The 16707-nt window shown below is 40.9% G+C and overlaps 1 protein-coding gene across 1 annotated transcript in view; it reads left to right on the top strand.

Annotated features, from left to right (window-relative positions):
• Positions 1–16707, top strand: part of CNGB3 (cyclic nucleotide gated channel subunit beta 3) — a 99939-nt gene that overhangs the window by 20142 nt on the left and 63090 nt on the right. The window contains exon 3 of the mRNA XM_039525156.1: positions 1433–1553. Within this exon, the coding sequence (XP_039381090.1) occupies positions 1433–1553 (121 nt within the window). The remainder of the gene's footprint in view (positions 1–1432; positions 1554–16707) is intronic.

The following is a 16707-nucleotide window of genomic DNA, read 5'->3' as shown; positions in this document are numbered from 1 at the left end:
CATGCATTGTTTTTCTCCTTGCTTGTTAAATTGTGAATGTAGGTTTTAAAATTATCTATTAAATTAAGCTGCCTTGTGTACAGCTGTGGTATCCCAGTCTCCTCTCCTGTTAAGATGAGGTTTGCTGACCAGTTAATGTGACCAGGGCCAGCTCCAGGGGTTTTGCTGCCCCAAGCAGCCAAAAAAAAAGCCGCGATCGCAATCTGTGGCAATCCAGCGGGAGGTCCTTTGCTCCAAGCGGGAGTGAGGGACCCTCCACCAAATTGCCGCTGAATCCCTGAAAGTGCCGCCCCACTTCCGACTTGCTGCCCCAAGCACCTGCTTGATAAGCTGGTGCCTGGAGCCGGCCCTATAATGTCACACTGTGGTCTAGTTCAGCTTGAGTTTTTATAGTCACCAAACTGGCCTGCTTTTCTGTACTATATACTATAGCAAACAATGGCTTTGTGACTTGGCAACTGAACAGTTCACGGCAGTGAATGGCTGTGCACCTCGGCAAAGCCATACTAATGAACCCAACTCTTGTACACAGCGATTAACATTAATCATAAAAGTAATCTTATTTTATCTAAAGGTTATGTGTGGATTGACTTTTTTTCTCAACTCCTTTGCATCTTAAAATTGAAATACAGTATATACACAAGAAAGGCTCCAGATTTGTTATGATCTAGCTGCCAGGCTTTTTCCCTATCATATTACAGTTACAGTATTTATTAAGATTGGGATTGTGCCCATTGGCAGATGATTTTTCAGTATGAAAATTAAAATATCAACTAAGACTAATTAGAGAAAGGAATGACATAGGATAAAGGTCAGGGGGACTTACAATATGCATACATAAAGGCAAATTTTAGCTCCAATTTCCTTTTAAAACTAAGAGAATTGTAAATTCCGTTTTTCTTTAAAAGCCAAAAAGCTCTACATGTACACATTTTTAGGTGACATTTCAGAGACAGGCAGGTCTGTTGTGCAGACTAAGGCCAGAGAAGATTAAATTAAGAACAAAATGCTTTCGTATGAATTTTCCCTAATGTGCACCATACAAAAGCAAAGAAGTCAGGTGGAATCTTCTCTTTGTTTTACCATCCTGGATTTTTCAAACTATATGATCTGATGGTCATATATATACACAACCATCCTATAACACTGCATGAGTCCTCCTTGTTTGACCTGATCATTGTTGTTTTGAGAGCGGCCAACAAATCTATACTGATAAACCCCTATTATACACCTCTTCCACAGGATACCCTCATCATCACCCTTTTTGGTGTAACTGGTATTAAATCAAATTTATGCAGGAAGTTCTTCAGAAAACTGAGGCCCCCAAATATGTAACTTGTGGAGTTGTCCATAAAAGCAGCAATAGAATCTAAGATGCCCTTTTTCATTAGCTGTTCTAAAATAGTGCTTTAAACATTACTGTCTGTTTCAGATGCAGACACAGCTCCAGCAAAGTCACCTGTGTCCCTAAAGACTGAAAAGTCAGCAGAACCAACTGGGATAATACAGGAACAGAGTCAACAGCCCAACAGTGGGAAAGATGATGATGCTAAGTAAGTAATTACTATAAAAGATAATTGATTTTTCTTCTTGACATCTGATAATAACTTTGCGCTGCTGTGTCCTGTATTTAGGCTTGGCAGAATTTAATTTTTAATTTTCATTTTGATAGATTGGATGTTTCTATAAACATTTTTTATTTTTATCAATTTCACTTGTCACCATTGCACAAAAGTATGGTTTTAAAGCTTTTTTTTCCCTATTTTTATTTATATTTCACAGTTGTGGGAAACTATGTGGGGGGTCAGCCATTATTTATTTAATGACAGTAGACATTTAGATATAAAAGAATTAAAGCTTTTAACATGGATTGTAGATTTTAAAATGTGATGTTGACAAAGTAAATAACCTTAAATCAAACTAAGCTTTCAAACAGCAAATTTGCTCTGCAAATTCCAAATATCAATGGAAATCTAATCACTCCAAGCCTATTATATTACAATTCTCTATTAGACCCTCAGATACCATGGTAATGACACAATACAAGAACCTGAATATATTACTGTTATCTCATGTAATTCTATGACAACCATCAGCACGCCACCACAAATGGAATTTCTCAGTATCATGCACTTTTGATAACTTCACCTGCACTCAGTATGCTAATCTAGCTATTCCCACCCACCTCACCCTCAATTCAAGCACTGATAAGAGCAATTTTCTCCTTATAAATTAAAAACACATTTTATATATTTAACACCATTATAAATGCTGGAGGCAAAGTGGGGTTTGGTGTGGAGGTTGACAGCTCGCGACCCCCATGTAATAACCTCATGACCCCCAGAGGGGTCCCGACCCCCAGTTTGAGAACCCCTGCTTTAGTACCTCTGCTTGAGTTCTGATTCAGCAGCTAACAAAACCCCAATGAATTACCCCATTTCAGTAACATAACTTGTCTGGAAATCCAAATGCACATCTCTTTTCCTCATTTATTATTTGTTTCTGTCAGGTGCTTGAACCCTGTATAGAGATGTAAAGGTGGGTTTTTTTCCTGAATCATGTTAACAGATAGAAATTGATTCCAGACAGCATATAAAGGGTTGGAATGTGCTTGTCTGAGAAGAGAGAAACAGGGGCAGGGATAGAGTTTACCCCTCTAGGAACAATCAAACTTGGGAGAAAGTTCAGGCTTCAACTTATGTTTTGTTGTCATTTTTAAGTTAAAAATAAATGCAAATCTTGGAAAAGGAGTATGCTTGAACTATAACCATTATGCATATGCTCTCAGAGCCAGGTGAAAATTCCTCCTGCTTACATTTACTCATCACACTTCATAACTATCCAGAATACAAAGAAACAGCCATTCCCTGACCTGCTATTTATAGAGAAGATTAACTATTTCCTGTTTTTCACCAAGAGAGCTCTTAGGACAATGACCAGGAATAAATGAGCAAAATAGTAATGCACACTCCTCTAGAAAGAATATATTTGACACAAATACTCCCACTAGAATGATTGGAAATCTTATAAATAACTTGGCAATTTAAATGTGAATCAGCAGGTCAACTATGAAAACCCAGCTAAAGTGCCTTCATTGTGCCATTGCTTTGAATGTTATTATGGGCCTGCTGCTCCATTTTGAGTTGTGTAACCATGGTTAACATAATTGCAATATGCTTGTGAAACAATAAAAGCATATGCTGCTTAATTAACAAGAGAGAAAAGTCAGCCTGTGAAGTAGATTTTTCTTAACTCCTGTATGTATGCCCTGTTTTGCCCACTATATTTTGTTTTTCATAGAATATCTATTTATTACCCACTAAGAGTCAAAGCATAATAAGGGGATGATTGCTCTTCTGGAGGATTAGAAGTCATGAGTATGCATGTTGGAATGTCCTGAATGGACATATTATGGATCAGATGCTACATTTTGTGTATGTAAAGGCTGAGGCACACATGACCCCAGACAATCCACGTATCACAAAGGCTGCACTGTTATGGTTATAGCATATCAATAAATGCTTGCATTAGAGATGGTTTAAATTTTTTTTAAATTGTTAGAGCGCTGACAGTGTATTCAATACTATATGAAAATTGCAGGGGGGAGGGAGCACAGAGGATTTTTTCCTCTAGTAGCTTGCAGTCTAAGGGCTCAGTCCTGCAAACACACACAGGAACAACATAAGTCATGGGCATAATCCCATTGAAGCCAGCAGAATTACTCACAAGTGTAAGTATTTACAGGATTGGGTCATGAGTGTATATACCTTCCAGTTCATCTATATTAAATTAGCTTTCAACTCATGATGCAGCACTTCCTGTCTTTTTTGTGAATCTCTTCTGAAAGAACAAATCAATTTATTATCCTGTTGGATGAGTCACTTAGCTACCAGCAGTGACAGTATTCACCCCTGGAAATTTCCATGGATGCTGATTGTCCACTAGCAAGAAAAATGACCTGTTTTGGGCTATGCATGTCAGCACTCTGATTTTGAAATATAAAAAAAAAATTGTGATGGACATTAATAAAGAGTAGGCAGACATAGCTTCCTTAGTAGGCAGACATAGATTCCTTAGTAACATCTAAGCATTATATCTGAAAAGGAGAGATACACTTGAATGACCGATGTGCTGTGTAGCTGAATGATGACTCAGTGACTGAAACTTTTAATGTCTGTTTCCTAATGATTCAGATAAGGATTCAGTACTAGTCTGGGTTGTCCATTAATATATTGTTTCTCACCCCACCTATAACAAAACAATGGGTTGTTTCTAGGAATAACTTTTTGCTGAGATATGGCAATCTCTTTTGGGGGGCTAATTGTATGCAGTCTCTTCACAGCAGGGACAGGGAGAACAGTCTAGCATTCCGAATCTTATCAGACTTCTAATAGAAGACAGTTAAGTCTTGGAATAACAAGACAATTGCAGCTGTAATAATATTTAAAGATTACTGTATATAGACACACTGAGACATTTTAAAATGGAATATACACTATGTACGTAATAAAACCAAATTGCCAAATATTACATACACACACAGCAAAGGTTGCATCTAATCTTTGCTCCTTTTCATATTTTCTATGTAAAAATGTTGCATTTTGGTTTTAGCAATTTTAAACTTGAATTTAGAACTTGTCTTTTTCAACGTGCAACAAGGACCTTAAAATGATTTATAAAAACCACAACCACTGCAGAAAACTTATAACTGGCCGAGCAAAACAAGGTCTAACACTCGGTGATATTTTTGTTTGTAATGCATTAACTTTGGAATGCTGCGTCTGATCTATGCCAAGATTTTAGTGAATGATCTAGGGACCAATGGGCACAACTCTACTGAATCTGGTGTAAATTGGGACACCAGAAAATCCAAGATACAGAAAACCAGGGCATGGGGAAGGGCTGTCTGGGCCTCCATGGGAGGGTGGGGTTTGGTGCCACTCACTCCTTCCACATCCTTCTAACATTTCAAATGGTGACACACCAAGGAGCATGAAGGGAGAGCACTAAAACATCAATGGGCCCCCTGTGGTGCTGGAACTAGGGCAGCTGCCACACTCTCTGGCTTGAAGTTGTAATAACAAACACCAAATAGATGGTTTCCATCATCAGCACCCCCACTATAAAAATTGTTCCAGCACCCCTATGGGCCCCCCATACCCAGACCTGGCCCAGCTTTCCCTCGTGAAGCCATCGATGGGCCCCACTGCCCCACACACACTGAGCCAGGCCCAAGGAGAAGCTCTTTGCCACCTGTCCAGGTTTTTTCAGGACTTTTTTTAAGTTGGTGTCCCAGGAAATCACTAAGTCTTCCCAAGATATTAAAAGTCCTGGGTTTGGTATCTCCCATTTCCCTGCCCTCAGCCTGCCTTTCCCTTGGGGTTTCCCCTCTGTAAAAGGGGCTACTCTTGGTTTGGTCCCAAAAGTTTGTGCCCTGGGGGCCAGAGGAAGCCTGCCTCAGAGTAGAACATGTGGGGTGCTGCCTGCAGGGGATCATACCATGGGAGGCCCCTTGTATGGAAGGGAAACCTGGAGGGAGAGGCAGGCAGAGGGCATGGGAATGGATTTACCAAAACCAGGACTTTTAGTGTCCTGGGAAGACTTAGTAATTTCCTGAGACCCCCAACTTAGAAAAAATAGATGATCCTGAGAAAATCTGGACGGGGGGCAACCCTTCAGGCTTGTAGAGGGGGAGAGTGGGGACCTGGGGGGAAGGGCTTCCCCAGGTTAGGGGCAAGAGTGTGGGTAGAGACTGGAGTTGGCAGTAGGGAAAAAGCAGGAGCCTGGGGGTGGTGGGGAAGAAAAAGCAGGGATCTAAGAGGGGAACTGGATGGGTGAGCATGGAAACAGGGACCTGGAGTGGAGGTGAGGAGGAGAAAGTAGGGCCTCAGGAGGGACGAAGGAAGACCCAGAAACAAGGAAGGACATACAGGGACCTGGGGGCGGGGGGAATGAGGGAGCAAAGAGATGTGCCATGGGCAGGAGAAAATGCAGGATCCTGGTATGGGAGGAGGGAGGCACGCAGATCTGGGAAAGGGGGTAGAGCCCTGCATGAATCCAAAGTTGTATCCACATCCAATTCACAGACATCCAGAGATATAAAGCAGGTATCCGCAGATTTGCAAGGCTCTAACAATGGGGTAAGACAGACCCCCTGGCATGGAGGAAATTGGAGAATGGGAGGCCACACATACCCCTGGCATAGTGGGGAGAACTGTAAGGGGGCAGGTCACAGAGGACACACAGAGCCCCCGGCCTGAGGGAGTGGGTTGGGAGAGTTGATGCAGGGAGTCCCTGAAATGGAGGGATATGGACAGAATGCAAGGAGACCCTAGATAAAGTGTTAGTGTATTTCCTTTCTCATCTTTCTTGTATACTAAGTTGTTATAGGTTTATTATTTGTCTAATAGGAGCATTTAGAAACTCCAGTCAAGGGTCATTGGTGTAAGTGCTACATACACAAATAATACATACCCTGCCCCAGAGAGCTCACAATCTACATGCTGGACTGTACATGACAGGTGAATGAAAGAGACACGTGTGTAAACAGAACTTTAGAAGCTCTCTTTAGTAGCTTCCTACTATTGTTCATTTATGTCTAGAGAGGGACATGAGTTCATCAGGTAGCTCATCCCCTGAATCTAGACTCTTCAGATAAAATGAAATGCAATTTTAAACACACCTTCCATGATTCAGGTTTTGCAAAAATCAAAATCTGTCTAGTAACATTTTTAAAAACCTTGGGCTCAAATCCTGCAAGCTATTCCATGCTGGCAGATCTTTTAGCTCATGTGCAGCCCCATTGACACCAGTGGGACTCCATGCAGGTGGAGGATCTGACCATGCAGAGCAGCTTGCAGGACAGGGGCCTTGATTTGTCTAATGCAAGATGTGACATAACCAGAATCTTGATGGTTTATGATAACATGGAAACTGGTTCCAAACTATCACTGGCTTGCCAAACCAAAACCCAACAGAACTGGTTTTACAAATGCAAGCCTCACCACTCCTTACAGGGGCGGCTCCAGGCCCCAGCACGCCAAGCGCGTGCTTGGGGCGGCATGCCGCGGGGGGCGCTCTGCCGGTCGCCGGGAGGGCAGCAGGCGGCTCCGGTGGACCTGCCGCAGGCGTGCCTGCGGAGGGTCCGCTGGTCCCGCGGCTTCGGTGGAGCATCCGCAGTCACGTCTGCGGCAGGTCCACTGGAGCTGCGGGACCGGTGACCGGCAAAGCACCCCCCGCGGCATGCTGCCGTGCTTGGGGCAGCGAAGTAGCTAGAGCCGCCCCTGACTCCTTAGCCTCACTCCAGTTAGTTTCACAACTTTTTGATCAAAGCAACTGATGTCTTTGTGTATGTTGGCAATAGTGGATTTTGTCTATAATGAATGATTGTAATAGGTTATGGAGGCTGGTTAAACGAGAAAACATGGTTTGTTCACAGAAACCCTACTATGCAGAAATGAATGGAAAAGAAATACATGAGCATGTCATGACAGTTTAATGGGTTTTTTTAAAATCTGTTACACTTAATAAGTGTGTGTGGCTATGGTTATTTAAATCTGATTAAGGATGTGACTACAGCTGGGGGAGGAGGGGAAAAGGGAAAAAATCAGGAAAATATTTATGCAAAAACTCGCACAAAATTTGACACATTTATTTTTCATGTTCTCACCCTCTCAAGAATCTGTCTGAGAAGTTTCGGGGACTGAAAATTATTCACACTGAAACACTCCAAAGCATTAAAAGTTGCTTTTGAATACAGCTGTTATAGTGAATTTTGAAAAAAGATTGAATATCAAGAGCCCTTAAAAACTACATAATCTAGAGGATTTGGCAGAGAACCAAAGCCAGGAAGCCCTGAGATATAGTCCTAGCAATTTCTCCAAGGACTATATTTAACATTTAAATTCAGATAGCACTTTACTAATGTCTCATTATACATATGGGGAAACTGAGGCACAAAGTTACATGACTTGTCCAAAGTTATGCAGAAAAATTTTAACTCAAATACTACTTAATCAGGTAATCCGCTAGAACATCCCCCCCAATAACAAACTGTCAGTGAAATAGTTTTAATAATCAGTACATGTCAGAAGTGGTAATAACATGGTCTACATGCAAACTTGCACAGGTTCAATTAAAGATATGTTGTTTTAAATCAGTTTAGCTAAACAGATGCACAACCCTGTGTAGACACTTATTTCAGTTTAAGGGTGGCTTGCTTTATATTGATTAGCTGAAGTCTATTCTTTACCAACTAAAGCTAAAAAATGTGTTTACAAAGTAAGAGTATCTACATGCAACTTTGCCCCACTTAACAAAAAGATTTTTAAACAGATTTAAATTAAGCCACTGCAGCTTTCTGGTGTAGATGAGCCCTTTGATTTTTCTCAAATCAGTTAACTGGTCAGTTGCATGATTGAGAAGTTATGTGGACTGCTTACCAGGAAGATAATGTGTTTATTTTTTTGCAACTCACCTGAGTATAGTTTACAGGGATGTGGAACTTATCAAGAGGAGCTTCCCTTATTCCATTGCTTCCTCCTGAGAGAATTTGATTTTTGTCCTCCACAATCACTAAGACCTAGGTCCACAAAAGGACTTAGATACCTAAATCCAAAATTTAGGCACCAATGAGATCCTCAAAATCCCTGCTCAGCAGCTGCCTAATCCTGGAGGTGCCTAAATTCATCTGATACCTACATTTTCACAGTGGGGATCTCCAAGTACATAAATTCTGCCTCTGGGCATGAGTACTGCTGCCTCTATCTCATGCCCAAGCCCCAGCACAATCCTCAAACTAGGTGAAGATAAGCAGTGCTCCACCCAGCTCATTTGCAGGGTCCTCCACACAGAACAGCCTGGAGAGAAGGACTCCCTTATAACCTTTAGTCCAGTAGTTACACACCCACGTGGGGTGTGGGAGACCCCATTCAATTCCACAATCTGCCTGATGAGGAGCAGGAATCTGAACATGGGTTTTCCTACCACTCAGATGAGTGCCATAGCAGAGTATCCTGAAGAACAATGGCTAGGCTGATCACTTGGAGGTGGAGAACCTGTGTCCACATACCTTCTCCTCATTCAGCAGAAGGGGGAATTGAACTGGAGTGCCCTAACCACTGGACTAAAGGTTATAAGGGAGGTCTCTTCCTTCAACTACCAAAAGGGAGTAGGATTTAGGACTCTCCTCTCCCCAGCATCTGCTGTTGGCTATCTTAGGAGGCTCCCTACCTAGCATACTAGATTTTGTGGTTCCCATTCTTGAGTGCCTGTGTCTCTCCATGCATTTTGTAGGGACTCTATGTACCTAACCTAGGCTTCCACTCAGTTGATAGGCACCTGTAAGTTAGATACTGGAATGCTTAACTCTTTTGTGGATCTGGCTCTCTGAGCTGAAAATGACAACTCAGTAGTAAAAAGGAGACAGAAAAGAACAGCAAACAAACACTGATAGCCAGTTGCTGAAATGTAGACTTGCAGATTTAATCAGTACATGATTTATAGATTGCACCCAATCATATGATGGCGTCTCAGCTACTAATACATATTTAGTATTACCTAGGTACACTGACTTTATGAAAACATGTTTACTTAATTATGGGGGATTTGAGGTCTCAAGTGGTTGGTAATAAGATTGGCACCCTCATCTTTAACTGACTGAGCAAATCAACTGAAAGTCATTAACATCTGATAGCTGTGCAGTGGTCTAGGTGAAATGAGTTGGTCATTTTAGTCCAGATCCTGGTGTTAGGTGATTAGGAGGGAATCTTAGCTTTTTTTTTTTTTTTTAAAGAAAGAATCTAGCCTTTGTGGTTGCAGGAAAAAAGAGCTGTAAAATATGATCTGACTGCACTAAACAGGCTCAAAAACACAGCAGGCAAAAAGCACCCAAAGTATATTATATTTTAAAGTCTCATGTTTTTTAAGCAATCATGAGCTTTTGGGACTTGACTCATGATTTGTGATAATTTGGGGTTGCTGATTCTGGATATAAAAGTTGAGGTATCATGAACTAATGAATTTTTGATATAACTGAGTTCCTAATTCGGCTCTGATGAATACACCTAAAAAGGGGGGTTTAGCTCCAAATTTTCATTTGAATATTAAACTTATTTGTGTCTTGATCAGAATGCAAGAGGCAACTTTAAAGATTGAAAAATTGTGTTTTCACCGACCTTCACCTTTCCCTGGCTCTGATGAATATCCCAAGCCCAAACCTTCTTCCCCACCCCTCCAAGGTTTGTTTAAAAAACACAACCAAAAATAAAAATATAGAAGATTGGCCTTGTGTCTCTTCCCGTTCCTGTTTGAATCCAAAGGAAGAGAGAACCCTGCTTCCCACCCCTATATCCATAGTCTCCTCAGTATTTAAATGGCTGTAGCAATTTTAAAGTCTTCTGTGCTCTGTGGCCCCTTCAGTAGGGTTTTCTAAAGCCTCGGCTCCCAGCTGTATCTATTGCTCAAGCTGGAAGAGAAACATAGTGTGCCTCCTCCACAAAACCTTTCCTCCCTCTCCTCTGTCTTATCCAATAAACAACATTGAGCTGTTGCTGTGTTATGTAACCAAGGGGGCTTTCCCACCTTCCCAACACAGTAGCAGCAGCAGCAGATTGTATTTTAAAAAATAATTTAAAATCTAAACATGAGAGAAAAGCTGACTTAACCAATATTAGTCACCATGTTTATTGTTAGCTTTGGGAGGCACTTGTGTGGTATCTGCACTATAGTAATGATGTGGTATAAGAACCTTTAAACTCACCCAGCACAACTAAAGATACTACTGTATTTACCTCACGGTATCTGATGAGAAGCGAGAATGGAGCCTGGAGCCCTTGCCTCCAGCAATCCTAACATATCCCAATGCAGGGCTTACCAAGTAGCAATGCTCCAGAGCAGATGGAAAGCCCACACCATGTTGAAATGGTCCCACTCCAGCAGCTCAGCCAGTGAGAGACAGTGATGCAGCATAGAAGATGTAATCCAAGTGTAACCCCCAAGGAGATTCCTGGAGCTCTGTCTGCTGGCAGCTCAGGGAGGAGGAGCCAAGGCAACCTCAGAGTCTGCCCAGCAACAATCATAGACAAAGGAAAGCCCTCGCATATGTTTTCCGCTCCTGTTCAAATATTTTTCATTTATGTAGGAGGAAGGAAAAATTCCAAACATCTTTCTTATCACTTATATTCTCCCTGCATAGACCTTTCAGGGACTGTCACTTTCAGTTGCTAAAGTTGATTTATTGCAGTGGATAAATTGTGTAGTTGTAAATTAAATAGAAAAATACTGATGCACCATCTGTTCCAAAATGGATTAAACTACAAGGGTCAGAACTGAGACATATAGACCTAGAGCCTTAAAATCCCATCGGTATTGCAGGAAGCAGTAGTCTATGTTATTTAATGGATTTCACCCTGCGGGACAAGGTGGTAGCAAGCTTACAATTGAAAGAGTAACACAGAGAGATTTTCAGTGAAGACTAAATGCAGTAAAAGCACAAACATTTAATTGTACAGTCTGTGAAAGGCTGTATTCTTTTTTAATTTCTTGGTATGGTTTTATACTAAGATTTAGTCATAAACATAATCTAGGTAAATAAGTGGTTAATAATTCTTATTTTAGACTCTGTAAGAGTGTTGGAGTCCTATAGTTCCTCATACTGTGGTGCTGATTTACTTCTTTAATTATAAGTATTCTGTATAAAGTCTTTCACTGATATAACATTTTGCATGATACCAACATAAAGGACAGTAAAACTAAGAAAGATACCATTATGTGAAACAAGAATTATGAACTTTGCCCAAAATATTCAATTCTTCTATTAATCTGTCAGGTTATTTGTTTTAAAAAATCACCAACAAAAAGATTTAACCTTGTTAGTGATATTATGTAAAAAATATGTAGGTCACTCAGTTCATACAATGCAACGCTCTTGCTAAATCTCAAGAAACATCTATTTACAATGCTCATTTTAAATTAGTTAAATGCAAACTGATGATTCCATTATAAGTAATGCATATAGCACACCTATAGTTAACGTTACCTGACACTTTTCATTATAAGACATTGTTTTCGGATACTTATAGCTTCAAACTTTAGCCATTTGGGCTGAAAGTTTCTATGCCAGCTGTCTACCTCAGGCTGAATTATTTTGGAAAATTTCAGCAAAACATTTGAGCCATTTCTCAGAAAAAAGTTAACAAAAAAACCAACATTGTTTTGCCCACGTTGGTTTTAAGATTCTTTTCATTATTTTGTTGAGAAGATCTAGCTCCTCTATACTTTTTAGCAGGGACTTGGAATTTGACGAGGTGGCCTTTGTGTCGGGGTGTGTGAGTGCCTTTGGCTAGCCTTATGAAAACTTGCCCAAATCTGGCCAAGTTATGAGCCTCTGAAAAATGTCAGTTCACATATGCTTAAATAAAGAAAGTTGCTAGCATTTGGCAGCTAAACTCTGAAGATTCCACCTGCGCCAAGCATGTAGTAGCCCGGGGCTGCAGGGCCTGAGCAGAACTTTCCCTCCAGTTGTTCCTTCCTGGCAGCCAGGGATGCTATGGGACCAAACACAGGAACTGAGAGGAGGCAAACTGACTCTCCAGTGCTCCCCATGCTGGCACTCAGGCAGTGAGGAGAAGGAGGAAGCTATCCGACTGGAATGCGAAGAGGGAGACGGATGAGGAACCAGGTTGGGGACTGGGATGAAGAATCAGGATGGGAGGAAGAGAGATGGGAAAGGCTGGGCTGAGGAGACTGGGGGAGGGAACTGAGATGTGGAGTTAGGAAGGAGGAGCTGGAGATATGGGGAGACACTGGAACAGAGAGACAAGGAGGTCAGGGAGAACTGCCTCATTCAGTGCCAAGCCTGCATCTGTTCTAAGGATGAATCAAGGCTCTGTAATGAATGAGGCTGTTGTCTTTAGCACTCCCACCTCATTTGTTGTGGAACTTGGAATGTGCATGGTGAACATGGCAGGGGTTTAGGTAGTTGAATGCTGCCCTGGAATCTCTCTGCCTCTGCCACAGAGTTACTGTGTGATGCTGGGAAAGTCACTTACACCAGACTTCTCACAGATGGCATAACAGGGTGCACTCATCTCTTGAAAGCCTCATGCTGCTGTGTCTCATACTGCAGTCCTTTTCCTGCTTCTTCAATCCCCCTGTAGTTTATCAACCTCACTTGGTGAGTCTTCAGTAGCTTGGCCCTCCAGCTGGGTCAGACAATCAAAACAAACCCCTTCTGGGGTAGCAAAGAGTCCAACAAAACTTTATCTGCCCTCACCAGGATCTTCAGCCCCAGGCTCTGGGCCCTTTAAATTCAGCCCTTCACTTGGGCTTCCAAACAAGCCCTGTCCCCCTTCTCAGGGTTTACACCACTTTGCTGGTGGCTTGGGGGCAGTGGGAAGGGAAACCCAGGTCTGACCCCCTATTCCAGGTTCCAACCCTCTTCCCACCCGGCCCCTTTATCTCAATGCCTCTCTCTCCCAGCTTAAGGAAATGCAGCCAGAACCACTTTGGAAACATAAAGGCAGCAAACAAGACTACTGTAACTCTCACAGCATTACTTATCTATCCCAGGGAAATTTTTGGCATGTGTCTTGTTGGCCCATGCCACTGATATTTTAAGGAGCAAGAGAAGACCACAACAAGCTGGCCACACTCCCAGCCATTCCATGGCAAAGTAAATCTTCACATTGTGTCATCTTTATTGAGAAGGCATGAGAATTCACACACCCCGTTCACTTTGCATTCATGGATATCAAGACTGCATTTGACACAGGTGCCAGTGAATCTCTTTGGTTGATCTTGAAACTTGCAGGCCTCCTTGACAAGCTCTGTAGGGTGTTCCATCTCTTATATGATGACCCTCAAGCTGCATTCTTGTAAATGGAAAAAAATACCTTCTTCTGAAGTAGGTCAGGTGTTCAACAAGAATGTGTTGCCACCCCTGAGCTCTTCAATGCCATCATAGACTACGTGCTTGACACTAAGTAAATGCATTTTAGGCATATGCCTTAATAGTAAGAACCTTATCGACATCGATTTTGCCAATGACATAGCGCAAGTTATCAACTCAATGAACGAACTTGTTGCAGCATTTAAAGCCCTCAAAAGCTCAGCAACCAAAATCGTCCTGAAAATTAATTGGGGTAAAAATAAATTTATTCTGGTTGACAATTTGGAACATGTAGTGGCTTCTAGCATGTGAGTGGGTGATCACCCCCTCAAGTTTGTCTGATATTTCACCTACCTCAGCTCTGTTATCAATAGCATGGGCAGCATCGAGAAAGAACGTGAAGCCTGCACTGCAGAAGTGTCATCAGTAATGAGGCGCCTCATCAGGAACATCTTTCACAAACTGAATGTTAATAGAAAATGATACATGTACATTCAAAAGAAGAATTAGTCTTCCTATACTAGTCAACTCTATCCAGCTCTGAACCATACATTCTAATTATAATCTGGTGACAATACAATTTCCTGGAAATTCTGTACTCATAACCATTTACTTATACACACAGTAATTTATGAGTATAAGTGTTTCAGCTGTTTCAGGCCCAGTTCTTTAATAATTCCTGAGGTAAGTTGAAGATTCCCCCAGATAGAGCAGACTTAATCACTCACGAATAGGAAAGCCCCCATGACACAACAGTACCAGATGTATGAATAAGTTAAGTGAGATAATCCTGTAACTTGCTGCTTCTCATAAGATGGTGTACTTGTTCTTTGGTAATTAGTTTTTTAAATGATTATGTCTTTATTTAAAATGAGATCAGAGTAAATATTCAATGCAATTAAACTTCTTTGCATTGACATTAAAGGAAGTTTTTAAAAAAAAATAGTTAATTGATACTTTATATGTTCTTTTGACTTTCTCTCACATGGTTCATGCTGCAAAATTAGTAATTAAAATAAAATCTTATTCACATTTTAATCTGGTACCTGAGCCTGAGTTCTGTGTGCTCGGTATTGAGGTAGACTTCCCCTTAGAGAGTTTTCTAAAGAAGATTAGAGGATTCACAGCCTGTTGTGATTAAATGATTAAGAGGATTCTCAAAGAAACTGCTGTGGCAAATCTTTGAATTTAACAGAAGGAATTTCATGCAACTCAGATGGTTAGTTAGGAGTTTGACATTATCTAGAATCGTACTTTTATTTCAATGGCACTGGATAACTCCATGTAGGCAATGGCTCACTTCACATCTGTCACCTCCCTAGCTGTCTCGCTTGATGAAGAAAACACAAACAGGGCTGGAAGATAACTATCTGTGCACTTTATTTCAAGATCACTTGATTAATGACGACAACAGCATCTCTCTGTATTACCTGTATAAATGTTCTGAAATAAAGTGTAACCATAAATTGTGATGGATGGTTCAGTTTGCATGGTACCTCATGAAACTTATTGTGCCCATGAGTTGCTTTTATAGTGTTGATTATGTACATAATCAGAACAACTAACCAGCTATTAATTATGTTATTAATCATCATGTTTACATTAGTTATATCACTAAGAAAGTGGATAGTAGAATGAAAGTAACATCAATCTAAATTCAAAATGTCTGGTGAAGCATGAAACAAGTTTCAGAATACAACGTAAATAAAAATTCAATCATCCCTTGTCAAGGGAAAAAGTGAGAATGCTGTCATCACTTCAGAGTGCATGTACTATACAAGAAAAGTCCCTGTCCTTTTCTATCATTGACAGATATCACCATTTCTACATTTCAAATACTGTTCCACAAAAAAGGAGAGGGAGAGATGATAGCACTGGGGGAAAATGAACAATAAATATGTTTCAAAAGCTCTAATGAGAAGAATAGTTGAGTTGAGGTTCTTCTGTAATGGCACAGGATCTAAAATGTCACCAATTAGTTTCCAAGACTGGAAAATGAAATGTGTATATATATTGGAAAGTCTGAAGGAACCTTGCCTTTGCATTTGTAAAGTCTCAGGCTATTAAGATTTTGGTAATAAAAGCTAAACCATTTTATGCTTTATCTCTAGAGCTTCGGGCCATTCTTAGCATTGCACAGCAGGAAATGGACAATTTGATTATGCCACAACTATGTTTTCTATCTCTATCTTTCTTATATGGCTTCCATTGCCATAATATCTGAGCGCCTCATAATCTCTAATGTACTTATAGGAGAGATGCTTTTGGCTGTATTAAAACACATTTTGTGTGAATGGGCTCAGCTTATCAAATGATCCAGATCACTCTGTATGACCGCTCTGTCCTCATTTTTATTTACCATTCTGCCAATCTTTGTGCCATCTGCAAATGTCATCAGCAGTGGTTTTATATTTACTTCCAGATCACTGATGAAAATGTTGACTAGTGTCGGCCCTAGTACTGAGCCCTGCAGATCCCCACTAGAAACAGCCAAATTCAGTGTTGATTCCTCACTAATAACAACTTTTTGAGACCTGTCAGGCACACTCAAGAGAGCAAGAAGTTTCTGGACTCTTAGAGATAAAGAAAGGGATGTCTGACTGTCAAGATCCCCAGTCATGGCTATGGGGAATCCCCAACTAACCTGTTTTGGCAGCTTTCCTGCAGCACAAAATGAACCAAACAGGGCCCATGAATATACCACTTTACTGATATTCTACTGATACTGAGAAATAAATTTCTCAGTCACAAAAAAAGCTTCCTCAACCATGTTATGTTTTATGAGTAGTTTTACAGCTATGTGTTGTCATGTCCTTCTG

This window comes from Mauremys reevesii, linkage group 2 (genome assembly GCF_016161935.1).
Source record: "Mauremys reevesii isolate NIE-2019 linkage group 2, ASM1616193v1, whole genome shotgun sequence".
NCBI lineage: Eukaryota > Metazoa > Chordata > Testudines > Geoemydidae > Mauremys > Mauremys reevesii.
This window is presented reverse-complemented; position numbering and strand designations above follow the sequence as displayed.